Genomic DNA, 13603 nt, shown 5'->3' with positions numbered 1-13603 from the left:
ATGATCCTGCTCCCTACAAGCATGGGCAGGACCTGACAACGGAGACCCATGTGGTACAGGCAGAGAATTGAAAATTTGTGCAGATGGTTTTTTCCTTCTTTTCATCTCTGATGAGCAACAGGTTTGTTTCCAAGCCTGTGTTTCCACGGGAGGCTGGGGTGTGCACCAAGGGAGTCAGCTCAGCATTGAGCTAGGAGCTGCAGCCTCCAGAGGATGGACAGAAGGACAACCACACTGCTCAGGCACCAATGATGCACCGATGGTGCAAGGTCCCAGAGTCCCACTGGATGTAAAAACTCAGGAGGCTCAGAGCTGTGCTTTGTGACATGGCTCAAACCTGAGGCAGTAAGTTGTTTTGTAATGACACAAACTAGAAGACACCAAAAAAACCCACCAAAACCCCAAAAAACTCCAATTGTAGAACAAAACAAGTGTGCTGTATGCAAAATATTTCACTTTGCCCAGCATTACTTTTCTGTATAGAGCCTGATTATATATTCAAGTGATTTTGGTTAGACCTTTAAGGGTCTGGTGAATTATAAAGGAAAAGTATACTTGGAATAAAGGATTTATTATTTGGCTGCATCATCAATAGTGAGAAGAGGTGTGGGTAGGATCTGCAGCTAGGACCTGCCAAAAATAAGCCAAGCCCTATTTATCTGAATGATCTTTACTTGCTAACTTCAGAAAGCTACTTCAAAATAAAGGTTGGGATCATTTGCAAATAAATAGGACGCCTGAAATATCCCAGTAAGCGTGCATCCTCGGTAACTGATATGATCTAAATGTTCTTCTGATCTCGTGTTTCTAAAATAAAAATAGAACTTGTTAGTAAATTTATATTGGAAATCAGGGGGTTTTCTTGACAAAAAGTGCCCTGTTGAGGAACTATTCCTGGAGAGATATACCAAATGGTGCTGCCCTTTCAATTAATACAGAAGGCTCTGGTCAATTTTTAAATTCTTTTCTGGCCTTCCTAAAATATGTTGATTTCTGTAAAATTGCCACAAATTTGAAACTTACACATCTGCTTTTCCAGCTTCCCAGCCTCCCTGCAGCCAGCTGGGCTGTACCAGGACCTGCTGGCTGCCTCTGCCTCAGGCTGGCTCCCCCATGCCAGCCAGGGGAGCCCCAGGTGTGCTCAGCGGGCGCAGGGCCAGCTCTGGGTGCAGCTGTGCTCCCAGGGCGCTGTGAGATGAGCTGTGTGGGAAAAGGGCTGTGAGAAGTGGGGCTTCCCACTGGCCTGCCAGCAGCCTGGGAGCGTGGCTGAATTCTGGGCCTTGGTGCTGAGCTGAGCTGTGCTCAGCCATGCCTGTGCCAGGCCACCCTGACCTCCTCCACCTGTGGGCACATTCCCCACAGAGCCTGGCCTCTGCATGGCTCCATCCCCACGGGCCTGCCCTGCCCTCCAGGGCTGTGTCTGCCCCTGGTGACCACCTGGACCTGCTAGAGGGTACATGTCCTGCCCACCTCCCCACTCTGTCTGTGGTCTCATCCTCCTGGCTCCCCTGCCACAGGGAGCAGCAGCCCACTCTGCTGCTGCTCAATCCACAACCACGTTGCCCCTTGTTCCTGGGAAGCACAAAAGTAAAGGCAGAAACTGAAAGACAGCACAAAACCAGGTGTATTCAGAAGATGCAGCAGCCTAGTCAAACACTGTGACTGTCAAAGAGGGGTAACTGCAACAAGAACATGACTCTGCTGACGTAGGGAAAATTAATCACACAAATGCAAGTTTGCTCATGAACTGCCAGAGCATTTTTCCTTGCTACACATTGTTTCTAGGGTGTGAAAACAAGGAGCTTTCTTCGTATCAAACCAGCACCTTCAGCTTCCAAATGGACAAAAAAGGGCATGTGGAAACCAACAGTATTGGTCCTTGGTCACTCAGAAATGTTTGCATGATAAAGATCACATACTTTCACTTCGAGCTGAGTCAACTGCTGCTATCAACTAGGTGCTGCCATTTTAAAGAGAATAACTCTTGATAAACATCAGGAAACACTGCAAATTTCACTGTGCCTTTTACTCCTGAGGAGCAAACAGGGCACTGGGAATAGAGCAAGATAAGCTACCTTCTTAGGCAAAACTATGTAAGCTACTAAATTAACATTGAACTCTCAGAAGATCTTGGATCAGTACAATATGATATGAAGAATGTTCCACTCCTTGGCCAACTTCTGGCTTGTCAAAACAAAAGCAAAGAAGTAATTAAGAATAATCTGATCTCAAACAAGAAATGCATTACTGCAAAAAAAACCAAACCCAACACTAATACAAAATGTGCTCTGAACTACTGAATTAAAATATTTATAACAAATGTGTTTGCTTATAGTATAACTGCCACAATGCAGGTTTACATTCTGAGTAAGGCAAATATATTTGGACCTACAAATAATTTTTTGTGCAAAATTTAAAAAATGCATGATATGTTTAGTATCATAACGCATAATAAAGACTTCCTGTGGTAAAATCACTACACAATAAAACCAGATGTCCTTAAAAGCTCAAGGAAAAGCAATGCTGAATTTCTGAAACTACTTCAGCTACTTTCAGAGTAAGAAGAAAAAACAAGATAATTTTATTACATGACAGTTTACCTTGTCAGGGTTCTTGTCTCTCAGTATCAGCATTTTAACTCTGAGAATTCTGGGAGGCTGACAGAACTCTGTCTATTCTGCTACCAAATGCAGCATGACATATGATATCCCAGTTAATAACTCAACAAGATAGAATTAACTTGAATATATTATATGAGCATAGTTCTGATCTATAAAGAAGAAAAAGTGAGCAAATTTGACTTTGCACAGACAGCTCAAAAAACATGGATACATGCAAGAAACTCCGCCTCATCATCACTAACTTCAAGAAGATACAATATTTTACTTTTGGTGTAACCTGTCTTGTCCTTGCATGAATAACTTGATTCACCTATACAGGATATGACTGTATACAAAGAATAGACTCTCTAATTTTTTCCACACAGAAAAAGGACAAATGACTCTTAAAGAAATCTTTCAAGAAAGAATGATTAATTAATAAATTAGAATCAGTGTCATAGGCATGGCAGATAAAAAAGAATTTCAAGGAAGAATTTAGAGAGCAACAAGAAAAAAACTCTCTTACTGATGAGTGGAGCAGACAGCACACAAGAAAGGAGGGACCAAAAAGAAGGAATTCAAAGTTATCAACCATGACTACATTTCCATGTGTGCAATACTGGCTGTGAATGTGCTTGCCTGTCTGGCATCATATGATGCTGATGGGAGAAGTCATGGCTCTTAAAAAAACCAAAAATAAATTCCCACTTGGGCAGCCATCCTGCTGCCTGTCCACAATGTATACAAACTCTGTGACCCTCAGCATTGAAACAGCACTGCCAGACCAAACATGGCTGTTGATGGCAGTGAAAATGAGGGGCTTTGCCTTAGGCAGCTGCCACCTCCTTCATTCAGGATTTCTCAGAGTTATTTAGGAGAGCTGCCCCTTCCTGTCGGCTCCATGACTGAACATGGAAAGAGTGCTCTTAAACTACCCAATAATTCTTCTAGGGCTCAAAGAAATTTTGAATAAAGCAATGAGATGTGCTGGGAGGGTCCCCAAAATGCTAGTGATTTTTTCAAGGTATCATTATTCTGTCTGGTTTTCTTATGGAACACCACTTATACTCAAAGATGAGCCCAACTATACACTTACTTAATCAGATCGAAATAAGCCATGTCTGTCAGTGTGGAAACACCTCAAATCAAGCTGTTCTGAATTAGGATGGCAATGTATCTTTTTGGGGAATCTCCTAGGCTATTTCTGATGCAGCCCACAGGTAGGGAGCCTGGGATTTCCAGGAAGAGGTGGATTCACTTTGCATGCACTAAGTAAGTAACGTGGCAATTAAATCAGTACATCAGATTGAAGCCTCCTTCCTAGATCACCTGGGCAGTATGCCTGCCTTATCCCATTTTTCACACTGTGACCCAGTGCCTACATTTACAGTAGACACATTAAGCAGGATGGGCCAAGTGATGACTCCACCCTGGCTTCTTTAGCCTGGAAATCCTGTGTTAATGAAAAAAGCCCTCCTGTTTCAACCAGACAAAACTTTCCAGATGGAATAAAACAGGACACATCTGGGAAAACCTGGATGTGAGATAGCCCAGAGCATTGACACATTTTAACTTAGAGCAATAACTTAGGCCCCCATGTCAGCAATCTAATTTCATGACAAAACCAATAGAAGTAGTACATAGTAGTGTTGGTTTTATTTTCTCTTTTAAAGATTTATTGCTTCTTCCACTTGATGATATCCTCCATGATATATCCCCTTAAAATCTCACAGAAGTGAAGAGAATTATATCTCATGTACTACTTCAACTGTTTTCTTTCTATATATCTATATGTGGTCTCCTGTTATAATGACAGTTGTGATCTGTTACTTGCTGTTATTTTTGCAGATGTTATTCAAATTTATTCTCTCTCAATTTTCTTTCTTTGATCTGACAGTTATTTCCTTCTTTGCTGGGATTCTATTACTCTCACCTGAGTATAACTTGGAAAAAAAGTAACTTTTGTTAGAGGCAGCAAAAAAAATATACTAAGAGGACACAAATAAGGTAATCAAATGTTACAAAACTACTTAGGGAAATGTTCTTTTTGGAAGACAAAAGAAAAAAAAAATCAGCATTAGCAGAAGAAACATTGTCTCTGAAGAGAAAAAAATACCCAAGAACTGTATTTTTGATGTAATGCCTTAGCAGGGACAGAAAGGGAGAAGAAATCTATAAACTTAGTTGAACTTCAGGTAGTTAATACTACTTAATTTTATTTAAGCCATGTGAATTATTAAATCTACAATTCAGAGTAGTTCCAAAGTTATTTGAGGCCTCTAACATCACTATCCAACGTACGCCAAAGAGCGCTAAAGATAACAGTGCCTGATCCACCCCATTTGGCTGTCTGTCCTGGCACTTCCATTCAGGGACTTCTCTTCCTTAGCTCTTCATGTCTGCAACCAGCATCCTCTTCTCTTGCCAGGGACACCATTTTTTTCTCTCCCAGTTCTCTGATATCCTAAACATCCTCCTTCTTTTTCCTCCCCTCACGTCTTTTTCTGCTGAGAAACATCCGTCTCCCTAACAGCCAGCAGCAGCCTGCCAGGCAGCACATTCAGTCAAACTCTCTGAGTCCCACTCTTCCTCTCTCCCACTTTCCTGCCCTTTCCTCAATCTCCCTCCAACTTCTTCCTATGTGCAATTTTTCTCATTCAACAGCACTTATGTCTAGCAGCTGTAACTCATTCACATATATATGGCTGTCAAAGCCAGCAGCTCTGCCTGTCCCATTACAGGCAGAACCATGACTTTTAAGACCTGGTCCCACAGACTCTAATAATTCATAGCAGGTTTTTAAATTCAAGCTAATAAAACACTTCATAACATTAGCACATTGATCTGTGTAACAAATAGGAGAAGATTCAGTGTGACAAACAGGATTACAATATAAACAACATGACTGCCAGCAACTCTGGCAATTGTTCAGGTGCTGCTGGTTCCCACTGACATCCACTTTGTCACTTACAAACACATTTGACCAGAGCGGTCACTGCAAGGAGCAAGCCCAACCCTCCTCCCACCCCCAGCTGCCTGCTTCCAACCCCATGCCAGCCCAGGTTTCCATAAATACAAGTGATGATCTGACCCAGGATAAAGTTAGCTATCACCCCTCTTGTTTTTGGGGTAATGATTAGTACAAACAAGGAATTTTCCAATTCAGCTCACCACACAACTACAGAAAGACCTGGGCTGACCAAGGGAAGGAAGCAGCATATGAGTGGAAAATGGGATAAATATTGTGGTGGCAGTGCAGCTCAATTTTTCATGGAAACATCACCAGACTTTCACATTCACTGGAGTGTTTCATCTCCTATACAGCTACCACCTTAGGAACTACCAAATCTGAGAAATTAAACCTTCAAGCAAGCCAATTTACTTTTTTGAGATTCTGTGGGAAAACCAGTATGTGGAAATTCAAGCAGCCATGATCAGACTGCATGCATTAACCGAGATCTCTTGAACACCCCTTCAGTATATCTCTATTTTAACACCACAGCCTGCAGGCTACTGTAAGGACATGAGGGAGAATGAAGTAGTCCATGCTATAGCTAAAACTCAGGTATCATGCTATGCACACTACAACACAACTTCATAAAAGAAGAGTCACAATGCCACTGGTTTATGTCAACTGATCCCAGTGATAGCATTACTGGGCATAAAACATTTGCAGTTATCACCAGCCTGCTCTGGTTTCAGTAGCACATGGTAATTTTATCATCCATTCAGCACTATGCAGCAGAACAATGTTTGTATCTAAATGAGGCAAAGACAAGCAGCACATGACACTTAAGGATCTTGCTCCTGTCCCTTCCCACAGGGCTGTGTGTCCCCAGCCAGACAGCTCTTGCTCAGGCATGATGTGGAAGATCAACCATCCACACAGGCTGACAGGCAGGCACTACGTGCCAACTGCAGCTGGAGTGCAGGACTATCCTGTGTCACAGCACCTGCTGCAAAAGCCCTAGTACTTCCCAGTCCCTAACACAGTACTTCCCAGTCCCTGACACAGTATTTCCCAGTCCCTGACACAGTATTTCCCAGTCCCTAACACAGTACTTCCCAGTCCCTGACACAGTATTTCCCAGTCCCTAACACAGTACTTCCCAGTCCCTGACACAGTACTTCCCAGTCCCTAACACAGTACTTCCCATTCCCTAACACAGTATTTCCCAGTCCCTAACACAGTACTTCCCATTCCCTAACACAGTATTTCCCAGTCCCTAACACAGTATTTCCCATTCCTTAACACAGTATTTCCCAGTCCCTAACACAGTATTCACCAGTCCTTAAAACAGTATTTCCCAGTCCCTAACACAGTATTTCCCAGTCCCTAACACAGTACTTCCCAGTCCCTAACACAGTACTTCCCCAGTCCCTAACACAGTATTTCCCATTCCTTAACACAGTATTTCCCAGTCCTTAACACAGTATTTCCCAGTCCCTAACACAGTATTTCCTACTCCCTAACACAGTATTCCCCAGTCCCTAACACAGTATTCCCCAGTCCCTAACACAGTATTTCCCAGTCCCTAACACAGTATTTCCCAGTCCCTAACACAGTTTTCCCCATTCATTAACACAGTATGCCATCTCACCAGAGATGTGGCCTATCATCACACATCTATATGGAGTGGAAAGTCATAAAGTTGCAGACAGTAGGATTACAATATAAGTAGGACAGCTTTTGAAAAAATGTAATCAAGGTCCCACTAGCACATGACCACAGAGCCTCACCCACACTTGTGGCTGACCAATAAATGCAGCCACAAGCCAAGCCTACCAACCTCAGTCTCCTATACTCAGGCCTGATCCAAAATCTATTCCCATTAATGACAATCTTTCCATTAAACTCACCAAGCCTTGTAACAGGCAAATGTTGCCCTCTCCTATGCATTATCTCTCACAGCTTTCACATCCTTGTGACAATGATGCAAGAGTTTAGTAACTTCTGCTTACATCAACAATTCAGGCAGATAGCTGCAACCACCTATATGGCACATAACACCCATTTTTGGATTTAACAATTTAATTTAAATAACAATTTGTTTATTAACTCTGACTTGTGGAAATAAGCTTCACAGTCCTCAGTCGAGGTTTGTATGTAAATGAAGACATTTCACCTGCAGGTTAACTTTACCAAAGTACTCATTGGTTCTGCAGCACTGCATTTTTGGTGTGTTTCTCACAAAAATAAAGAAATTGTTGGGTTTGTTTCACTATTGTTTTAACAAAATACCCAAACAGAGAAATTAACAGTGGAGTACTTCAAACAACCTGACACTTGAAGCATTATGCTGCTCTGCTGAACATCATTTTATTGAAGACAGCAATCTGTAAGGCTTGCTAAGATGATCTGTTAGTTGTTTCTTTTAATAGAAAGACAGATAAGCCATCTGGCAAGGAAAACGCAGTTCCTCACTTATTGGTACCAAGGAAACTGCTTTTTTCTCCTCTTCTCTCCTCAGTAAAAGTCAGAAGATGTTTTACTTACAGCGTCCACTTTGACGGCTGACAGCACAACTTCCATCAGGATCAGTAAAAGCCCCGTATCCCTGCAGGGAAAGGTGAATAAGGACGATATTGTTTTAAGCTAGTGCAAAACAAGCACGTGATAACGCTCTGCAGTTAAAGGTGACAATACGACTTTAAAAAAGTTATTTCCAAAAGCCTATCGAGCGGAATTACTTACTGACAAAGGAAAGTACGTGCACTGGGAAGCTGCGAGATGTCCATTTTCGCTCCTTCCCCGGCCGGGGGCTCGGCTCAGGGCTCGCTCCCGCCGGACGGCCACCCCTGCAAGGCACAGAAGAGCCCGCTCGTAACGCCGCTCCCCCCGCCGGAGGTCTCCGGGCTCGGCGACGCCGCTGCCGGGGCAGGGAGCGGCCCCTGCGGCCGGGCCGGGCCGGGCTGCGATCCGGGGGCAGAGAGGGCTGTCCCGCCGCTCCGAGCCGCGTCCTCCCGGCGCGCAGCCACCCGCGGGCGCGGACCCCGACGGCCCGAGCGGAGCGGAGCCCCCGGCCCTGCCCCGGCCCCTTCCGCCGCCCGCCCCGCGCCCGCTCCGCACCGCTGCGCTGCCGAACCGTGCCGTACCGTGCCGTCCCGGGCGGCCGCGGCCGTGTGCGGCGGGGAAGCGGCGGGGAAGCGGCGGGGAAGCGGCGCGCCTCCCAGCTCCGCCCGCGCCCCCCGCGGCCCACCACACACCCGCGGCGGGGACCGGGAGGCGGAAGAACTGCGGCCAGCGGGGAACGGGAGCGGGCGAGGTTGCGCCCTCCCAGGGTCCCCGCCCGGAGGGGAGGAGAGGGGGGGCTGCCACCGCCCATCGTGTACGACGAGTCGAGTCCTTCGCCCCCGAGGCATTGCAGGCGCCGCGGCCGCGACGGAGGGAAGAGACGCGCATGTGGGGCCGGCCCCGCGGAGCCCCACTGCTGTGAGTCGCCGGCGCCCCGCCGCCCAGGGACCGACGGCGCGGTGCGGTGCGCGGCAGCATGCGGCTCTGGCTGGGCTTCGGGCTGCTGCTGAGCGCCGAGCTCAGCGCCGTGTCCGCCGCGGTGAGTACGCGGGGGCGGCTCCTTCGGGCTGCGCCATCGGGCGCACACGCGGGACCCTCTGACGGGGAGCCGCGGGAGCGGTGCGGGACGGGACGGGAGCCGGAGCGGGGCCTCCGCTCTCGGGGCGCTGGGGCAGCCAGGTGGGCTGGGCGCGGATGCCCGGCTGCCCCGGCGCTGCGCGGGGCTGTGCCTGCCCGCCGGCCCTCCGCGGGCGCGGAGCGGAACGGAGCGGGGCGGCCGGCACGGCGCGGGGATGGCCGCGGGTCCGGCGGGACGGGCCCCGCAGCGCTCTCCCACGGCCCGGCACGGAGCGCCGCTGACTGGGGAGGGAATGGAAAGCACGCACCCACCCGGGACTGAAAAGTACCGAGCTGCGTTGCCACGGTGAAAAAGAATAACAATTTAAAAAGTAAAAAACAACCAAAATTTATAATAATAATAAAAATTTAGAGTTGGCTGCTTAGATTCAAAGTGCGGTGCACGCTGCCTTTGACCCCCGCGATGGGCGGTAGGCTGGAGACTGCGAAGGATCCTAATGTTAATGGTTAAAGCTGAATTTTGGCATCTTTCCGGATGGAACTAGATTGTGGCATAGACTTTGTAAAATCGAAAGCATGCAAGTAGTCTGAAAGTTTTGCTAAGGGAGCTAATTTTATCACTGTGATAACAGCTATTAGCTGTCCTTAAGTCTAAAGGACTCTCTTCGCTGGCGCTCCTGAAGTATTTGGGCTGTTCTTTCTGTACGTCTCAGTAATGGGCAGCTGACACAATAATTTGTATTAGGTTATCTTTTTGTGTCTCCTTGTTTCCTTGAATTTAGTTAGGTTGATACTGTATTAATGAAATTCAAGAGTGCAGAAAACTTTTCAGTAGCTGTAGACACATGGTTTTTTGTCATGCTTCCTGCTATAAATGTAAGATCTTGCATTAACATTTCAGTCAACAGTGGAGGTATGGGAAAGGGTTATTTTAAGCTTTTCTGCAATTTCAGCTGAAATTAAGTGCTATAATGAATTTTGACACCTCTGTGTGAGCAGTGGGATGGTGTGTATGTATTGAATCAACTGAAGTAAGCAATGCACTGAACTTCCGATGTCTTGTCTGTTGCTTCTAGGTTGATAATATCAGGCTTACTGTGATTGCAATAAATCACTCAGTGGTGAATCCTCTAAGGAAGTTAACCCAGCACTTGCCATTAAGTTGATTAAACTGTATTCCCTTAAGGTTGTAATTAATTTTAACTAATTAGAGTATTTTGAAGTAAATTATTTACATTTGAGTTCTGAATTTGGTATATCTAGAGATAAAAATACCTATCTGTGAGATACATTCCCACTGTATGCTGTAAAGTGAGGTCATTGGGTGAACCATGACTGTCAATCAAAGACACAAAACTATGTAGGGATGAGGTGCTTATTAAAAGAAGATACAAACTTTAGTATTAGTTGTACAATTTGAGGTCTTCTGTGGCAACTGTGAAGAGGCTCTGTTCTAGAAGTATCTAGCCATGTGCTGGATAAATTATTCCATTAAAATCAAGATTTCTTAAAATGTAACCTGAAGCTGTTAATTATATTATGAAGCTCTTCCCATAATTAACCATTCTTTGTGTGTTAAGCTGACTGCAGATTTCCAGTTCCTTGTCAGTGCCACCAGAAAACACAAATATGCAGTGGAAGTTGAGCTCCTTGCAGCTTTGCTGCCTTAGATAAACCTTTGACTGTACATGGGTGGCCTTTCAATCAATTCAGTTCTGCTGGCATTGTCCCCAGCTCCACACTGTTGCCTGTCACTAGCAGCCACACAAAAGGTGATGGAGATGCCTCTTAGCCTGCACCATACCACGTGTGGGTGGTGATCCAGAGGCTGCTCTTTGGAGATTCTTGAGCTGGGCTGATGCCTGTGCATGATTGTGGCAGGGTGGTGTGAAGCACTCTACACCTGGGCAGCACCACTTCTGCTTTTGGAGAGCTGGCAGAGCTGACCCAGTGCTCACATTGTCCTCAGATGAACGTGTTCCCACTGTTTACATTTAAAGGGTATTTGTATGAGCAGAAGATTGTGTGGTAAGGAAGGTTGTAGCAGTACTCTTTGCAATAGGCTGGATGGAGCAACCACTTTTCTGCAGGAAAAAAAAAAAGCTGGTTTCTTCCCCATAGTAGATTTTATTGGCATAGTAGATTTTATTGGCTAGTCCTTTGGTTTTTTTGTTTTTTTTTTTTTAATGGCAGTTGTGCAGCCACAGTCTTATTAATTGTACCGTGGCCTTTATCACAGAATTGGTGAGGCTGGTGGGCATCTTGGAGATCATCTAGTCCAACCGCCTGCTCAGAGCAGGGACAGCTACATACAACAGGCTGCTTAATGCTGTGTCCCACTGAGTTTTGAATATGTCCAAGGATGGAGACTGCTCAATCCCTCCAGGGAACCTGTGTCAGTGCTTAGTCACCCTCACAGTAAATGTATTTTCATATGTGCAAAGTGGTTGTTCTAGGCTTGAGACCATCCATGCCTGTGAGCACAAGCAAGTGTGACAGGAGCAGCTCATGCTGTGTTGGTGGTGGTGATTCTGCAGTCTGTCAGGGCTGACAGAGTGAAAAATTGTTTTTATCTCTGACATATCTGTGATTAAATACATACAAGGAGATTTGGAATGACTGCTCTGACAGAGGCATTTGACGTAGCAAAGCCAGCCCTGAGCCGGCTACTGTCACGATCACGTGCCTCAGTACAGAAGGAGGGAGCTGCTCTGTTGCAGCTCCTGCTGGTTCTAATGTGGCACTATAAGGAGCTTCCAGATGTGACTCTGGAAGTTTAGTGTATAATTTTGATAAATTATAATGAAAATAATATTTATAGCTAATCTGGGCTTTTGTGCCATTCTGCGTTCTTCTCAGGAGATTTATTTTCAGGTTACACTGAGAGCAGAGTGGAAGAAGGGCAGCAGATTAAGATGTTTCCAGGTCAGGATAAAAGACTGCTCCCATGAGACAATTACAGGAGAAGCTTGTTTTGATGGATCTCTGTAGGGGCTCTTATTTCTGACACTCTTCAGGCTGCCATTTCCTTTGGAGAAAGTCTGTTTCCTAACATTAGTTCTGCTTGGTTGAGAGTGGACAGTGCCATGGCAATGCCTGTTTCGTGGTTTGGTACCCTGTCCATGCTGCTGCAGTGCTGGTCCTTGTGCTGCATGCAGCAGAGCTGCACTTGAGCCCTGGGTTGAGTCACCTTCCACACAAGTGAGCACTGGTGGAAGGGAGGAGCTCTCCTGGCCACTACTGCTCAGCAGTGGGTTTAGCATTCTCTCCATGTTCCCAACCAATCTCCCTTTTCTGCTTTTAGTCTTGGTGAAACGGATGCTGGGACAGAGTGAGAGCAAGCTCTTTGGAGCTAATAGGGAAAGGTTTGCGAAAACAGTGATAAAAGCATGCATAAATTTTTCCACAAGGGCAGTGCTGATTCCAGTAGTTGGAATCCAGTAGTTGAGCTGAGAATGTGGTGGCAACTGGGGATGCACTGGTCCCTGGGTAAGCCCTGTATAAAGAGTGGTCCTGTATGTGACCAGACAGAGACAGCTCTGCTGTGTTGTCCTCATGCTTTCCTTACATCACCTCTCCTGTTTTTACATGATATTTGGGAGTGCATTCTGACACATGCAGTTAGAAGCCAAAAGCAAAAGGAATATAATTGCTTCCAACTAATCTGGCCAATTTTTCTATTCTCTTTTCTTTAAAAATGTGATTTACTGAGATGGAGATGTAGAGGGCACATAAACCTAGAGTAGATAAAAAGAATGACCTGGGCTTTAGGCATGCGGTTGAAGAGAAGTTGTATGACTGAGTCTGAATCACTGGTAGCACTTCACTTGGGTGTGCTTTTACTAATGAAGTAAGGCAGGGTTGGGCAGCTGCCTTCTGCAGCAGTTCATGTCTAGGACTGCCATGTCTTTGATGCTGAGACACCCTGAGGCCATCTGACACCCTTGTCCCTGAATGTCCTCAAGGACTTGACAATACCAAGGGCAAGTTTAATAAACCCTAGCAAGTGTTAATTCAGGAGGGAGATATGGTCACTCTGATTCCAAAAATATGGCCAGAAGGGGAGACCCAAATGATTTCTAATGAGTAAAGCTCCTTTCAGGCTAGAAGGCTTCAGAGAAGAACAGGAAAGGGGTTTGGTTGCCCCTGCCAAGCTATGGTGGGGTGTGGAAGCATGAAGAGGACAAGTGCAGTGCTCCATCTTCCTCCTGTTGGAGCAAGATGTCAGGAAGAGGTATAAGATCTGGGGTGGCTGAGGGTGCGCCAGAGAGGGTCATGAGAGCGTGGGCAGGAGGGTGGCCTTCCAGCTTGTGGCCAGCACTGCTTGCTGGGAAAGTGGAGGAGTGGTGGGCATGGGGTCACCTGTCCCAGCAGTGGGGGGTTATTACTCAATACATATACACAGAAATAT

At 45.9% G+C, this 13603-nt stretch overlaps 2 protein-coding genes across 4 annotated transcripts in view; one reads left to right on the top strand and one right to left on the bottom strand.

The window, feature by feature from the left end:
- Window positions 1-8848, bottom strand: part of COL4A2 (collagen type IV alpha 2 chain) — a 142306-nt gene extending 133458 nt beyond the window's left edge. Inside the window, exons 1-3 of one of the 2 annotated variants that reach the window (XM_077173309.1) lie at window positions 8697-8848; window positions 8296-8399; window positions 8098-8158 (exon numbers count right to left, since the gene is read on the bottom strand). In XM_077173309.1, the coding sequence (XP_077029424.1) occupies window positions 8098-8158; window positions 8296-8339 (105 nt within the window). In that variant the 5' untranslated portion in view covers window positions 8340-8399; window positions 8697-8848. Of the gene's footprint in view, window positions 1-8097; window positions 8159-8295; window positions 8400-8670 lie in introns of both variants that reach the window. The other variant, XM_077173310.1, reaches the window with a different exon arrangement.
- Window positions 8849-9014: 166 nt separating this feature from the next.
- Window positions 9015-13603, top strand: part of COL4A1 (collagen type IV alpha 1 chain) — a 118422-nt gene continuing 113833 nt past the window's right edge. For both annotated transcript variants that reach the window (XM_077173312.1, XM_077173313.1), the window contains exon 1: window positions 9015-9154. In XM_077173312.1, coding sequence (XP_077029427.1) covers window positions 9092-9154 — 63 coding nt within the window. In that variant the 5' untranslated portion in view covers window positions 9015-9091. The remainder of the gene's footprint in view (window positions 9155-13603) is intronic.

The sequence above is a fragment of the Agelaius phoeniceus genome, chromosome 2 (genome assembly GCF_051311805.1).
Source record: "Agelaius phoeniceus isolate bAgePho1 chromosome 2, bAgePho1.hap1, whole genome shotgun sequence".
Classification (NCBI taxonomy): domain Eukaryota; kingdom Metazoa; phylum Chordata; class Aves; order Passeriformes; family Icteridae; genus Agelaius; species Agelaius phoeniceus.
Note: the sequence above shows the minus strand (reverse complement) of the source record. Positions and strands in the feature narration are given on the sequence as shown.